Raw genomic sequence first — 15,261 nt, 5'->3', positions numbered from 1 at the left:
GCTAATTAAGACTCAGTCGGCTGTCAAATCACTGAAGCGACCCCTCGACGCAACCTTTGACCTGGTACTATGACCTTTCACCTTTTAGCTTGGCATGTGGCTTTGTTGTAAAGCAGTGTTTTAACCAAAGCTACCTAGCTATTTTTGTTGTCGTTGTCTCTGTGCAAATGTCTGTTTTATTCCTCCTGTTGATCTATCATTATTCGCCTTTGATAAAATGATTGTGGCTCTCCGTCACGTTTTTAGTTTTTTCCTCCGACACCAAACAACTATCTATCTTCTTGTAGAAATCACCTCAAGCACAATTTCAAAATGTGGAATTTGTGATAAGGAGCCACAATCAATTCATCACCTATAGCCTATTTAACACAAAGTCAGTCAGGGCTAGGGAAGTAGAGCTTTCTAGAATGGTGGCATGGCTTCAGTCTCACGTCTAAGTCAGTGGTCAGTGTTGTGGAGCGGCTCAATCAAATGTTGTGCATGTCATGTGTCGCAAGTGCATGTCATAAGGGTGGGGCTAAGAGGAACAGTCTTTAAAAGGGGTGATCCCACCGTAACAGATGACTACAGTTCAAATGATAGTTCACTCCATCAAATCTTGTCACGGATATTCAGACCTCAAGGATGGCCTCACCCCGAGACGAAAAAATCGACATATCGAGTGTGCTATTGTGTGAATGGTGACACCGGAAGAATACATTTTCAATATCTGACTCGCGCCCTTTGGCCTGAGACCATTTTTGACATTTTTCTGAGAGTGAACCATCACTTAAACACTGCTTACACTGTTTATCATGGAGCTAGCAGTGCAGCCTCCCTCTCTTTGTGCTTCCTACCTGTTCCACCTCCTGTTAGCAGCCTTATTGTTTATAATATTTAATGCTTGCTTATTTTGCACTTAGTCAGCCCTAGGTTTTAAAAAGTTAATAACGCGAATAAACTTCCTGATAAAATAATGAATATATATATTAATGCTTGATAGCCAGTAGCTCCAGTAGGCACCATGCTCCTGCTTGTGTAGTACTTGTGTCAGACTGCTGCTTGCTTGCTACTGATGATATGATGATATTATTGTTGTTGTTGTTGTTGTTGTTGTTGTTGTACAAAGAAGGATGACATGCTGTTTCTAAAATGTCCTCTAACGTATGTACCTTTTTTGTTTTCTTCCCCGTTTTTGCCTCTTTCCAACACACCCTCTCTCTCTCTCTTTTTCTATCTTTTTCTTTTCTTTTCTTTTCCTTCTCACTGACCTCACTCCATCTGGCTGGGCAGGGCATCCCCCCTAATGTCATGGCTCCCATGCCCAAGCGGCAAGCCCTGGAGAAGGCCAACGGGGCCTCTGCCATGTTTAACACCGGCATGCTCCAGTACCAGCAGGCCCTGGCCAACATGCAGTTTCAGCAGCAGGCTGCTTTCCTCCCATCAGGTATGGCTCCCAAGGCAACCACCACAAGTGCTCTGACCACCCAGCGGATGCCTGGATTGGTCTAACCGGCTCCTGCTGGTCTGGTTGTTGGGCAAAGAGGGTCGATTTTAGTACAGGGAAGTTTATGTTCCCGACTATTTATCAACGTTTGACGACAGACAATGGAAACTAACAAAGATAGTTTAACAAAAATGCTGTAGATTTCATTCAAGGCCAGGCCCATTTGTATCTCAAAGTGCAGATGAGGAAGCAAAGAATGCTTCAAAAGAAATGTGCGCAGTATGCTTTGTATGGCTCTGCATGGCCACTGGGTGTTAATGAATGGGTTAGGATGTCTTTCTGCCTACTAATTGCCTTAATATAACTCTGCATAGCTACCTGCTCCTTGTAGTACATGCGGAACTTCTTTTCTAGTGTATTAGATTATTGTGTGATCACCTATTATTTACTATCTATGGTGATCACTCATATTTTGATGAGATACCATTGCAGGGGCTTTGACTTGGGGCTGGGATGATAGGTTGGTTAATTGTTTCTTAGGTCTCAGTTTGACAACAAGCGGCAGGCTTCTGCCGCTCCTCACTTCTGTCTAGAGTGTGTGTATAATGTTTAATACCCGATATTTACAATCATTACCGAGCCTGCTGTTGTATTACACATCCATATGCATCGCACTTCAGACAAAAGTTTACACCCTCATTGAACTAACAGATTAGCCTGATGGTGAGATCACCACTTCGCTTTTTTCCAATCACCGATGACTGTGTCTGAGAGATATTAACCTTTTTTTCCCCCACCTTATCTCTCTCCCCCTCACTCTAACGAACCTTGTGACGGGCCTGTTTTGATTTCTCTTCCCTATCCAATCCACTTCCTGTTGCACTGCATGATGGGCAGCCTCAATATTGTGCATGACACCTTCAGGCGGCGTTGGTAGGTTCCAGCTTTCCTTCTTCAGTTACCTGTAACCTCATGTCTGTGACTCACACGTCATCGAAAAACCCAACCATCCAGTGTACATTTACTATATCGCATTTGTAGCATCCTTTGTGATGTATTATTTATGTTTAGATTTGAATGACCTAAGACTCACTTTAATGGTCGCGTCAAGATATTATTTCTAAATTGTTGCAAAAACAAGAATCCACATAAAAAAAGACAAAGAGTGATATTTAAATGTTGTATATTACCTTTATGACGGCTGTTACTGTTCAATAATATGAATTTGACTGACCTTTACTTTAGTAATGCCTCTGTGTTCACCAACTGCATATTGCTTGACCACTCTCGTTTTCATGCTCGTTCTCAACTTGGCTTTTAGCTGGTCTAACCTGACACTTATTCAAACCCTTTAAAAAAATGTAAAGACTGAGGGAGTTCAATTATAACCTTCCCCCTTATCTCCTCTGCCTAAAGGTCTCTATTTTGAAGCACTTTTATTTGTAGTGTTACTTCTCATCTGGTGCTTGATCCTTGTATTACTAATGATGCACGTAAATGTGGAAGTAGGTCCCTGCTGCTGCCACAGCCACTCCGGGTCACATCAAGTTCCTTCAATCACATGACCTTTTATCAGTGTCGGCAGAGGGAAGAAAAGGGAACCAGTTAAATCGAATCCCTCCCTGGCTCCCGCTCTCTCTATCCTTTTTCTCTCTCTCCTGCTCCTTCCCTCATTTGCCTGGTGTGAATGTGGCTCCACTGCTCCTCTGTATATTTTTTGCTTACATGATTTTCCCTCCAAAAAAGTTCCCATGATGCACGGTGGTACTCCAGTCACTATGTCTGCAGCCAACACATCTGCCACAAGCCCCTACGCAACTGCCTCCACCAATCAGGTTTGCACCTCTACCACCTCAGTCTCTCTCTCTCTCCCTCCCTCTATCTATCACTCCCTCTCTATCTCTCATCTCTGTCTTTCAATGCACATGGACGATCTGGGGATGCTTGTGTCTCACAGCGAGGGGTGGGTTGGGTAAAAGGCGATACTCCTTCTTGTTGGCCTACACTAGTGTCTAACATGTGTACACCTGCTATCATCATACTGTAACAAGTTTTAAAGACATTTACGTCCATTTGAACTGTAACCACAATATTCATACATTTCTTAGATTATCTTTCTGTCTTTCTGGAAAACAATAAACATACTGTATTGCATTTATTGCATTTAATGTTTGTCCTCGTTGTAACCTCGATTTTTGTCCTTTCCCATTTTGAGGACTCTTCCTTATCAAAGTTGTCTGCCAACGAATACATGCAATTGGTATGTATGAAGTAGTTTTTTCTATCACATGTTTTTAAGAGCCATTCACACAGCTATTGTGTCGCTATCTGTGCCCTTTGGTGCTTGGCTTTTTTCTTTTTTTTTCTTTTTTTACGCTGCTGCTTCCAGCACGTAAAAGCAAAGCTTTACCATGTTTCTGGTGTTTAAAAGAAAAGAAAAGCTCTGAAAGCAGTCTGAAAGAAAGTAAATTTGCAACATTCTGATTTCATTTGGGTTGATGGCAGTTAGCTACATTGCACAATATCATAAAATACCAGTGGAAAGATTTATGTAAGTGTTGGATGAATCTTCATTTTCCAAGTCTTTATACAGGACCACTTTTTCTGCATTTTATTAATGTGTGCAGGTCAACAACATGGAGGATTTAGAATTGCATGGGGGAGCCACCTCACTCACAGTTTCCCGTTGACCCCCTCATCTCTCCCATCCCTTTAATCCTCCTGTTCCCCTTCCCCTGCTGTCCTGAAGTGTCTGTTTATTAATATTGACATTTCACGACTGAGTGAATTATGCCACAACTGTAGCCAAATAGCTTTTTTATTGTCATCATTGTCCTTTTTCAATTATGAACTCATCTTAAAGTAACACGATGAGGTTCAAATATTCTGATCTGTGTTTGTACGTCTGCTTGTGAGTGTATTTTCGCTTTGGGATTCTCCCTTTGATCTCCATCTGTTTTTTTACCCCCAGATTCCAATAATATCTGCAGATCATCTGAGTAGTCACAAGTACTTGACTCAAATGTAGTTCCTCTAAAGAACAGTGAGTTCCTTTTTCCGCTCCTCATATTCTCTCTATTCATTACGAACCCTTGTATATGTGTGTATCGTTAAAGCTCTGGTTTAAGATTGTCTTGATTTTGTTTGCACATTAGAGCACAACTTTTTCCCTTGTTTTCCTTTCAGTAGCAACATTTAATGACTTTTATTTATTTATTTTTTTGCTGTTTTAAATCAAATCCATCATGTCTTGCAGATCAAATGAATGTGTGCTGGCACCGTCCAAGCCAAAAGAGTTCAGCCTTTATGTACATAACCTTCAGAATGTCAAGCAGTGGGGACAAGGAGGGTCTGCCATCTCTTAGCTGGTCCACGCTGATGGTCTCATCACACGTGTAAACATCAAGGGTGCAACACATGATCTGTGCCACCTTCCCACATATCAATGTCAAGAGGAATTTGTTGTCAAATTCTACATCGAGGAGAGAGAAGAGGATATCTTGGTGCCGGGGTCAGTGCGTCTTCACATTACACCACTGTGTCTGACTCAATCATAGCACTCAATTTGCTCCAATTATCACCATTACTGCACGCACAGAAGGTCAAGAGCGTGGTTGCATAAAGCAACATCCAGTGCTGGTATGTCAGTAGACCAAGATTTTTCTATCCTTTTTTTATTTGTTATGCTTTATTATAATTTTTTAATTGATAGCCATATTTCATAGTTTACAAATGAAATTCAAACATGCACCTTGAATTTGAATTCAAAACTGAAAGGCACAATGATTTTAACAGGAATTTTATTTGCCAAAATAACTAGGCATGTACAGTATTGTGTTTTTACGGCTACTAGTGAAACTAGATGTTGAAATGAGGGTCTTGGACATATGAATGTTCTGGGTAAACCAACATACCTGTGTACCTTGAAAGCACAGCCAGGCTAGCTTTTGTCTCACCTTGTCATGTGCCATCAAGGCCATACAGCTAAAACCAGAGTGTTATCTCAGCAGTGTTATTTGTTTACCGAAGGTAATATGTTTTGTATGGCTCTTTTTTATTGTTTTGTTTTTTGAATCTCCATTGTGAGTGTTTTTTATTTCTCTTATTAATCAGTTTTAGAAGTGGGGTTCTTGTCATTTTTGTGTTGTTGTTTTTTTCATTTTGATGTTGTTTCTTTCAAAAATCAAAAATGGAGATTTTTCTTCAATAGTTTATTTCTCTTTTCATAGACTAGTGTTGTTTTTTGTTTTTTTGGGATTAATTTGTTGCTCAAGTCCATCGACTCTAAAGCCTGGTGAAGTAGCTTGTTTTCCCTCTTCTAAAGAGGAACAGCTTGAAAAACCGTGTCTCCAAGAAGCACCGTTGAGCCATGTGTTGATGGGAATTTAACAACAGACCTGAAGGTCTATTAGGTCATTTAAACCACATGTGCACTTGAATGATCGTTTGTCCGGTCACCCTATTTTGATTTCACGACCCATCCAAATTGAACTTTCACTTCTGAGGGAGACACAACACATCATGCATGTGTGTGTCCAAGCAAGACATGAATGTTCTCATTCACGCGTAGATACGACTAGAGAAACCAAAGCACAGCTTGTTAGTTTTTTCCTCAATGGTATTCACAAAGGGGTTTACAGAGGCATCTCTCAAGAGGCTTTACCAATAACGGAAACGTCTTTTTCATCTTCCATTCATCTGTCTCTTTTATAATCATTTCCCTTTTTCTGGATTCACAGAGGTGTGCAGTGTGTCTTTACCGATAGCAATGTACCTAACAAAGCCTTAGATTACAATTAATGGGTCCCAGCCCAATCAAATGTACTTTCAATCACCATGCAGGTAAAGAACACCAATGATGTTTTATAGTTCTCTCACATACCGCTTATGATCTTCTCTTTTTTGTGTAAAAGTAACAAATACTCTCTTAAATTTCATTGAACTTATGTGTTATGTACTACTTAAGGATTTGAATCTGTTTGAGATATGTAGTTGTAGATTTTTCTCTTTTTTTGCCTTACTATATATTACTTGACAACAATGATATAGCCGTTGTAGATTTTGAGGTAGTATGACATTCATAACTTTTTCAAACCATATAAAAGGATAATGTGTTGAGTCAGTTTTAAATATTCACTTCATTCATATAGCTGGATGTCTTTTTCAGTTGACGTTACATTATCAGTTAATTGTTTTCGATTAAATACTTTTTTGATACAAGGAATGAGATCAATAAATTAGCTGCCACTGCAGCGTCTCTGAGGAGACGAGAGAGAGAGAAAAAAACTAATGTTTTAACCGACTTAAAATTTTCCTTGTAACATGTCAAGATCTCGTTGGAAAGATATGTTGTAATGAACTATAGAGTGTCCATGTTTTAGAGTAAAAATTATTTTCTACTGTATCCATTTCAAAAAAGATATGTACTTTTGTTTGAATATTTCTTAAGTTTGCCCTGAATGTCAGGCCAAAACGAGCAGTGAGATTGACGGGTGTTTGGATGTTTGGTGGATTGTGAGATTAGGAGTGAGGAAGCACAGGCTTTTCCAGACTGGAGAAAGTCCAAAATGCTGCAGACGATGAGTTCTAACCTAAGGGACGAAGGTTGACTTTTTGCACTTCTGTATATAGTCAAATGAACAGAGAAAAAAATGTGTATCATATTGAGATATTATTTTGAATAAAAAAGATCTATAATTATAAGGAATTTTGCTAGATTAATTTAAATTCTTAAATTAGAAAATCAGCTGAAGAAAAAAAAATTGCTTGCAAAGAAGGGCACTAGTTTCTTGGCCAATGCATTCAGAGAAAGCTATGCGCTTTTTGTCTTATTTTATCAGTGGCTCGTATTGCCAGGGAATGTTGCAGGGGAGTAGATATCCCCATGTCATGCTAACTCCACCCCTCCTGTAGGATGACACATCCCATGTTTTTTCGTATATCATTTTGTCTGACTTGGTCACGCAGTATTGCTGCTCCCATGGTACAGTCGATAGATAGTATTATCAAAATTTCTATTCTACTATAGTTTGATTTGACTGCATGTAAAAATACAAACATGTAAACAAAAGAAACTGCATACATGTGTAAAGAAAGATAACAGATTACAGAGTACACCTGTTTTTTTCTTCAATTATACATACAGTAGATAACATCCGCAGTGGGGAGAAATAATACTACAAAAACAAGTCATCTTACTCTTGTGTAATAAAAAAAAAAATTATTTAACGATTGATAAAGATATAAGCACTCATCCACCCCAGATACTTTCTCATAGCCATATAATAATAGTCGACACTGACTCACGGAAAGTTGTTCCTGCTATCTTGGTTGTGCACTCAGCAGGCGAAGGCTCGCCACACCAAATACGCATTTGGCAAATTAGTCCTTTAAAATAACTGAATGTAACAGTCACCGGTCGAGATGTTTCTGACTTGAGGCTGCTGTATAGTCGCTACAGAACCAAAGCACCATTTTTTTCTCTAAACCGGATGTTCAGTCCCCTGACTGTAACCAAGGTTTCTCTTCCCTGCTGAGGGCACACATACGCTTTGACTGCTTTTTACTTGTAAGTGCAGCCACCTATTACGTATTTGCTAACAGTTGCCACACAATAATGTACTATTCTGACTTCAGATTTGTTTATTCACATTTTATTGTTGCCATAATTGACTCTTGCTGTATGGATGAAAAAAATCTGAATAAAACAATATTTGATTTGCTCATGCAACACTTCTGTGGTCATTGTCTCTGTGTTATATTTTGTTTTTACATGTAAACATTGATGCCCCGTCGCTCAAAGATGTTACGACTATCTGTTATATCTAGTGTTTTATTTCCCATTATGTCTTGGCCCAACTCAGTATCTGGGGCAGTGTATTCTAAATTGTTTCTGAACTACAACCTCAGGAACAATTAACTTCCCCTTTGAGGCGTGGAGTCAGCAAGACTGGAGCAGCTCCACAGAGACTGGCGTATATGAAAGATGTGGAAGGTTAAATTGATTATGCTTGGAGCAATTATCATTAGATTGTGTGTGTTATGTGGGCCAGAATGATTTTTTTCAGTTAAATTAAGCCCATATGAACTCACGACATGCTTCCTATTGTACTGGATATGCATATGGAACATCACATCTGATAACACCAGGGGTCTTAGTTCAGAAGGTGTAAGTGTTGTATTCATAGTTAGTTGTACTTGCCAGTCTGTAATTCAAACATGAACAAAATGGTTTCTTGGCATCAATCAATCACCTTTACATGAATGTAGTTTGTATCTTGTTATTATCATTTTGATCTTTTTTTAAAATAGACAATTAAAATAGATAAAAGAACACATCAGTCTTTATAGCATATCAGGCTATCAAAAACCTTCAACACAATTACTCATTTAATGCAGCATTTTTTTATGTCATGGGGTACCTTTAAATTACCATGTGGTATTATTAGGCTATTTACTCCCTCTAAGTGTGCTGGTAGGCCTGGTCGCCTATATGAGAATCATACATTCATAAATGGCCTCATTAGCTTTGCATGCTCATGTTTGTCCAAAAGTAGCCTTCAGGGGCAGGGGGAACCATATTACTGGTTGAGACCAATGACCCTGAGTGTGTGTGTGTGTGTGTGTGTGTGTGTGTGTGTGTGTGTGTGTGTGTGTGTGTGTGTGTGTGTGTGTGTGTGTGTGTGTGTGTGTGTGTGTGTGTGTGTGTGTGTGTTTGTGTGTGTGTGTGTGTGTGTGTGTGTGTGTGTGAGAGAGAGAGAGGTCAGAGGTGAGTGGGTCACAGACATGCGTACGCCTGCAGTAGTGGGCTATCTGTCTGGTCATCGACTGACTGGAAGAGTTTAGGGTGACACGGCTCCTTTAAGAAAACGGAACTGAGCCTCGGCGTTTGACGCGCTGAGGATGTGGGCAGGAAACGCCGTGCAACAAGAAGTAGAGAGGGGGGAGAGAGAGAAACGATCACGCTTCCCCAGCACTACCACCCCGTTGCACAGACAATACGATTGCCAAATCAAAAATGTGCTTTAATCCGCCACGCTGATGTCCAGAAGCGGTCCTTCTCCTCGGCGGATCTCTCTACTCTACCCCCGCGGCCGTCGCAGCAGCAGCAGCAGGCTAGCTGGAGTCGCCGCCGTGGGATTTGACTGCTACCCGAGCGAGAGCGCACCCTGCCCGGCCTGCTCGCTTTGAAAACATCGGGGCTGGTCAGCGGGCGGAAGAGAGAAAGAGAGAGACAGAACAGGCTTCGTCTCGGCAAAAAAGGAGGTGTCTCTCCTTTTTTTTCTTCTTCTCTCCCCCCTCCCTCTCCCTCCCTCCTTATCCTCCTCCCTAGCCATGAGGGAGTACAAAGTGGTTGTTTTGGGGTCCGGCGGAGTGGGCAAATCGGCGCTGACAGTCCAGTTCGTGACTGGCTCCTTCATCGAGAAGTATGACCCCACGATCGAGGACTTCTACCGGAAGGAGATCGAGGTGGACTCGTCGCCCTCGGTGCTGGAGATCCTGGACACGGCGGGCACCGAGCAGTTCGCCTCTATGCGAGACCTGTACATCAAGAACGGCCAGGGCTTCATCCTGGTCTACAGCCTGGTCAACCAGCAGAGCTTCCAGGACATCAGGCCCATGAGGGACCAGATCATCCGGGTGAAGAGATACGAGAGGGTGCCCATGATCCTGGTGGGCAACAAAGTGGACCTGGAGGGGGAGAGAGAGGTGTCTTCCGGGGAAGGCAAGGCGCTGGCCCAGGACTGGAGCTGCCCGTTTATGGAGACGTCAGCCAAAAATAAAGGGTCGGTCGACGAACTGTTCGCAGAGATAGTCCGACAGATGAACTATTCGACCGTTCCGAGCGGTGGCGACCAGTGCTGTTCGTGTGTGCTGCTCTAGAAAACGGAACGTACAACAACAACAAAAACAACAACATAGGCCTAAAGAAACGGTGCATCCGGGCTGAATTTGAAAGTGCCCTGCCTAACATGTCCTCCAGGCTTTTTATTTTTTCCTTACACTGTTGTCTTATTGTTGCACACACAAACAAACAAAAATCGACCATGACGACAACAATCTATTATGTATAATAGTCTGGAAAAGTGTTTACATGACAATGTACTTGAATGTTTTTGGGGATTTTTAATAGCTTTGTATTTTGACACTTCTCTGGAAATGTGCCTCAATGGGAATGTCTTCTTGTGAAACCTAAGAGACACCTGTTTGCTGTTTTGTTTTTTTAGCTTGTTTTTTGTTTTTTGGCTATTTGTTGAGTTGTAGCCTACTATGACATCTTCTGGGCTGGGTCCATTATTTCTTGGAGAGTAGTGGTGGGTGGTTGTGGTTAAGCCAATTCCTATGCAGAGCTGGGGTTGGTCACTTTTTAGGGGGCCTTTTTTTGTTTGACTGAAACGAAAGTGCAGGAGACCTGAAAGTGCTTAAAATCGCTCTCAAACGTATCAATCACCACTCGAGCCTTGCACAGGTCACTCAAATCCCATTTCTGCCATTTATTTCCCCTGAAAAGGTCAAGTTTGGCGCAGGCAGACCCACCCACCCACCCACTAGGATACTGTATTTGAAGCTGAGTGTGGACTGTGGTGGAGTTGTGTTAAGCCTACATGTGTATCTGGCTGGTGAAAGTGGAATTTATCACAGAACTTGCACTTTGCTGACGGTGTCCCCCCGCAGTGTGCACAAACGAGGACCTTAGTTCATTTCTGTCGCTGCATGGGGAACACCACAACCCCCATGTCAAGTGCCTTCCTAAGAAAACCCCCCTGTGACTGTGCCAACTGATGAGCCCTATACTTTCCTCTGCAGTGCGTCTCGATGGCAATCAGGAACTTGTTTTTAGCAGTTTTCAGTGTCCATTCTAGTTTAACTCGGTGTCAAAGGTGGGAAAGAGCCCCTTCCTGTTTTACTGTCAGGAAGCCAAGCTTGTAATAGACCCTGCTGTTTCAGGGTCAGATGTAGGCCTCTTCTACAGGTACTGGTCCAAGAAGAACAACAGAGTGACTTTAAACCTATACTGGGATTTTTAGTTCAGTGAATGGCAAGCCATGTCTGTATTATTATTTAGATTTTCTTTCCTCTTTTTTTTCAAAAAATGTGACAATTTCTTTGACTTACCGTAATTGTAATTCTCCCTTTGGACAAATCTTCTGCCATCCACCTGTCAGTTTAAAAAGACTTGTAATACAAAAAAAGCATTTTACGTAACGCTGTGTGCTGTGCTTGTGTCTGCTGATAACATAAAGTGTCTACATTTTAACTTTAGGGGTACTCTGCATTTGATTGTCCCTGTCAACAGTTTACTGCACAAACGAATAGTGGATTAATCAGCTAACAAAGAGTCTGATATATATATATATATGATTTTATTCAGGACACATGAAGATCCATGATAGTCAGTTAATAGTTATTAAACAATATTGACAAAGGTAAAACACTGAACATTGTTCTGGTTTCAGCTCCAATGGGCACGTGAGCAGCTTTTAAATGATTTTTTTAAATCGGAAGAAATCGGAAAAAAATTACAAATTGAATATAACAAGTTATTTAAAGACTTCACCTTGGGCTTGTTATGCTTCTTTCTTTTTACTTTCATACATCTTAAACACTCAATTATTAATGAATGAAATGTAAATAGTTTAGCCCTTTCCTGGTTTCTTACAGACTGTGGCTTTTCTTAGTATTTAGATATCGTGTGGCAATATGTCACATTTGACACAGAAGAGTTACAGGTTTTAAATAGTTACTTGGTATGATGTTGAATAGCCTTCAGCACCTAGTTGGTGTTACTAAGTAAGTGACCATGGCCGTCGTGGCCCACAGGGATAAAAGAACCCTCTCAGTCCAGTTGTTTGGGTAGTGGGCAGGGCTTCCAGTAAGTGTGTTTAGCTGGGCCGAGCTGTTTCCCCTTGTCCCACCGCATGTTTTCTGGGCTGCGGAGCAGGAGGACAGAGAGGGCTTTTTGTGTCTGCGGCCAAGTTCAACCAGCCATACATACTGTAGACTGGTATTTGGTAGGGCATTCCTCAGACTGGCCAATGAGCTTCTGCCTCAAGTGTCCCTCGGACCGCAGGGATTCAAGGTCAGATTACCAGATTCAATCTAAGGACTATTCAAGTGGTGCGTAAAGAGAGGTTCGTTTCAATGAGTCCAGCAAGGCCTACTCTGTCCCCGCAGCAGCCATCTGCAGTAACTGCAACAGCTCCAACTCCAAAGCACTTTGCACTCATTCATAACTCATAGTTGTTTTATTAGAGATTACTGGGCTTTACTTACTATCCTCGGCTTTTATTTACACATTAAAATACCAGTTACGTTTCACATCTTTGCTTTTCATAGTTTAATCAGACTAAAAAAAACTGGTTTTGGACCTGTGAAAAAAGGATTTCCATCCATATAGTTGGTTTATACAAACGGAAATGTAAACTGGCTGTTGAAAAACAATACATGCCATTTTCATGATTATTACGAAAGAAAAGATAATGTGTTACACTTTGTTTCTTGTGCACACAAATTAGCAGAAGATGGGAATACACTAACGGTGACTAAAGACTAATGGAAATCACATGAAAGGTTTTAAAGTCAAATGCTGCATAGCATAGTACAGAACTTGTGAAACAAGTTATCTAAAAACAATTCATTTTCCATAAAGATTAGTTTATTTTTCCTCTATGCCAATAAACTAAACCTGCCACACATTAGCATTTCATTGCAAGTAAATTGTTCGACCAGAGCTTGCTTATACGTTGGGCATTTTTGAGTGTACGGAGGAGAGGAAGGGTGGGTGATAGGGCGCATCCTGTGTTGCGGTAAATTCACTGAAAGTTTTGAAATCTTTAAAGAGATACTAAGTTCCTCCTAACTATTTAGAAATAAATGTTTTGTTTCGTCACAGTCTTTCCCCCTCGTGATGCCCATGGCACTGGACATGGTCCCAGTCGAGTAATGCTACGAAAAGTAGGCTACTGTACTTAAGCCAAACCTCACACGCAAAAATATCAAATTAAGAATGAAGCGTTTGATGAAATTTAATTTGTGTGGCTGTTTCCTCATGTGATTTTATTTGCGCCAAAAAGAGAGCAGCATCATATGACATGACACAGTTTATGGAAGCTGCCACGGTGTGTTATCCTATCCAGGAGCTGTTTGGTCAGACAGCCTAAGAAAGTCAAAGTAACATTTGAAGAAATCAGTCAGGTTCCCCCTTGAAACACTGCCACCTTCCAACACACTGCGCTCCTGAGAGCCCCCTTCTCACTAGAGAATACTGCAGGGTTTGCAGGGCATTACTGTTGTTATTGTTAAAACCACAGTACCACATAAACTCAAACCTGTGTGACAGCTGACAACAACACATGCACTTAGTCTGACCCCAGCAGCAAGAATGCGTTGACCATGTGAGAAAATGTGGATTTAACAAAGTCTTCTTTCATGTCATGTCCTGTATTTAAAGCGTGACAAATTAACGCCAAATTAATAATAGCGTGTGAATCTACAAAAGAGAGAGCAGGGAGCTTTACAGAGAGAAAAGGCTTGCTACGTAACGTCATAGAGGCAGAGCATGCCATACTGTCATTTTCATGGTTAGCTTACAGAGACACCATTACCACTTCTCATAGTTTAGTCATGGTGGCACAGCTGGGTTTTTGCTGGTAAATAAATGGAGGGTCAACAGGGATCATGTGTTCGCCCATGACTTCCCTTTCACTCAGCCAACTTTGTAGAAATACCTCAAAATGTAAAACAATGCTCTTGTGCAGTGACTTATCGCACCCAGATCAGTACTTTAAATCAATATTTCGACATTATAGGTTAATGCACTTATTAGTTACTGACAGTTAGATGCAGATATTGTATATGTTCACATATATAAGGCTGTGGCCAGCTGCTGTTTAACTTAGCTTAGCACAAAGAGAAGAGGAAGGAAACAGCTGGCCCGGCTCTGTGAAAATATAACAAAGTCCACCTGCTGGGGTTTAAAAAGCTCAAGGTATATGTGCCAAATGTATTGAAGTTTTGATCTGCCAGTACTAAAACTAAATAATATTATTAAGGTGAAAATAACCCTTTGTGCAATTGTTATGAATTTTTTTTTATTTTTAAGCTTTGAAATTGTACCCTTATTGACAAAAGTTCATTTGAAACCCAATCAACAAAAAGGCTACAATCTGAATGATTTTTTATTTAAAATCGGTAGATATTATGTGCAAGTGAAGTTGAAAGAAAGATGGAAACAATATGAAAAAGAAAATGTCAGTTTGTTATGAATACACACACACACACACAGTATATACATCCAGTCTGGAGTCAGTAGCTTTTAAAACACAACTTTTTATGAACCCAAGTGTATTATAAATAAATATACAGTACTTTTTTTAAACATTTGAATTCACATGATAATGAAAGGGATTCCTTTTCATCAAAAAAGTTTTCTTCTAAATTAACACAGATCTCCTTAGCTGCCATCATCAACAATGAAAGGCAACAGTTTTCCAACAGTAAAGCTCTAATAAACCTGATCCATAATATCAACTCACAATACAGCTAACAAAGACAATGACAGAGTGACTTGTTTTGACACAGTCAAGAACATCATGGAGACAATAAGCAAGCTGAAATGTAAAAAGGGGGGTGGGGAGGGGTTAGAATTAAGTTTGTTGGAAGTCTGTTGAAAGACAAACATTGATTTTTTCAGATTCACACACACACACACACACACACACACACACACACACACACAAACAAATTGACTTACTGTCCCTCGTAAAATCCTATATCCTGTGTCTAAAGAATATTGTCCTTGCCTTGTCCATTGTCCTTATTTCCCTTTTTTTAAG

General features: G+C 40.7%; 2 protein-coding genes across 22 annotated transcripts in view; both read left to right on the top strand.

Moving 5' to 3' along the window:
- The window catches only part of mbnl1 (muscleblind-like splicing regulator 1), a 42,335-nt gene extending 34,161 nt beyond the window's left edge, over positions 1–8,174 (top strand). For 5 of the 21 annotated variants that reach the window (XM_080034309.1, XM_080034304.1, XM_080034293.1 and 2 more), the window contains 7 exons: positions 11–64; positions 1,273–1,426; positions 2,324–2,359; positions 3,173–3,261; positions 3,642–3,686; positions 4,398–4,469; positions 4,683–8,174. In XM_080034309.1, the coding sequence (XP_079890435.1) occupies positions 11–64; positions 1,273–1,426; positions 2,324–2,359; positions 3,173–3,261; positions 3,642–3,686; positions 4,398–4,454 (435 nt within the window). In that variant the 3' untranslated portion in view covers positions 4,455–4,469; positions 4,683–8,174. The remainder of the gene's footprint in view (positions 1–10; positions 65–1,272; positions 1,427–2,323; positions 2,360–3,172; positions 3,262–3,641; positions 3,687–4,397; positions 4,470–4,682) is intronic. The other 16 variants (XM_080034311.1, XM_080034296.1, XM_080034295.1 and 13 more) reach the window with 11 other exon arrangements.
- A 1,163-nt stretch (positions 8,175–9,337) lies between these two features.
- On the top strand, positions 9,338–11,668 carry LOC307255556 (ras-related protein Rap-2a-like). The gene has a single exon (XM_080034246.1). The coding sequence runs from the start codon at positions 9,761–9,763 to the stop codon at positions 10,307–10,309; it is 549 nt and encodes a 182-aa protein (XP_079890372.1). The 5' UTR covers positions 9,338–9,760; the 3' UTR covers positions 10,310–11,668.
- Positions 11,669–15,261: the final 3,593 nt, after the last annotated feature.

Source organism: Ammodytes marinus (genome assembly GCF_949987685.1).
Source record: "Ammodytes marinus genome assembly, chromosome: 9".
NCBI lineage: Eukaryota > Metazoa > Chordata > Actinopteri > Uranoscopiformes > Ammodytidae > Ammodytes > Ammodytes marinus.
Note: the sequence above shows the minus strand (reverse complement) of the source record. Positions and strands in the feature narration are given on the sequence as shown.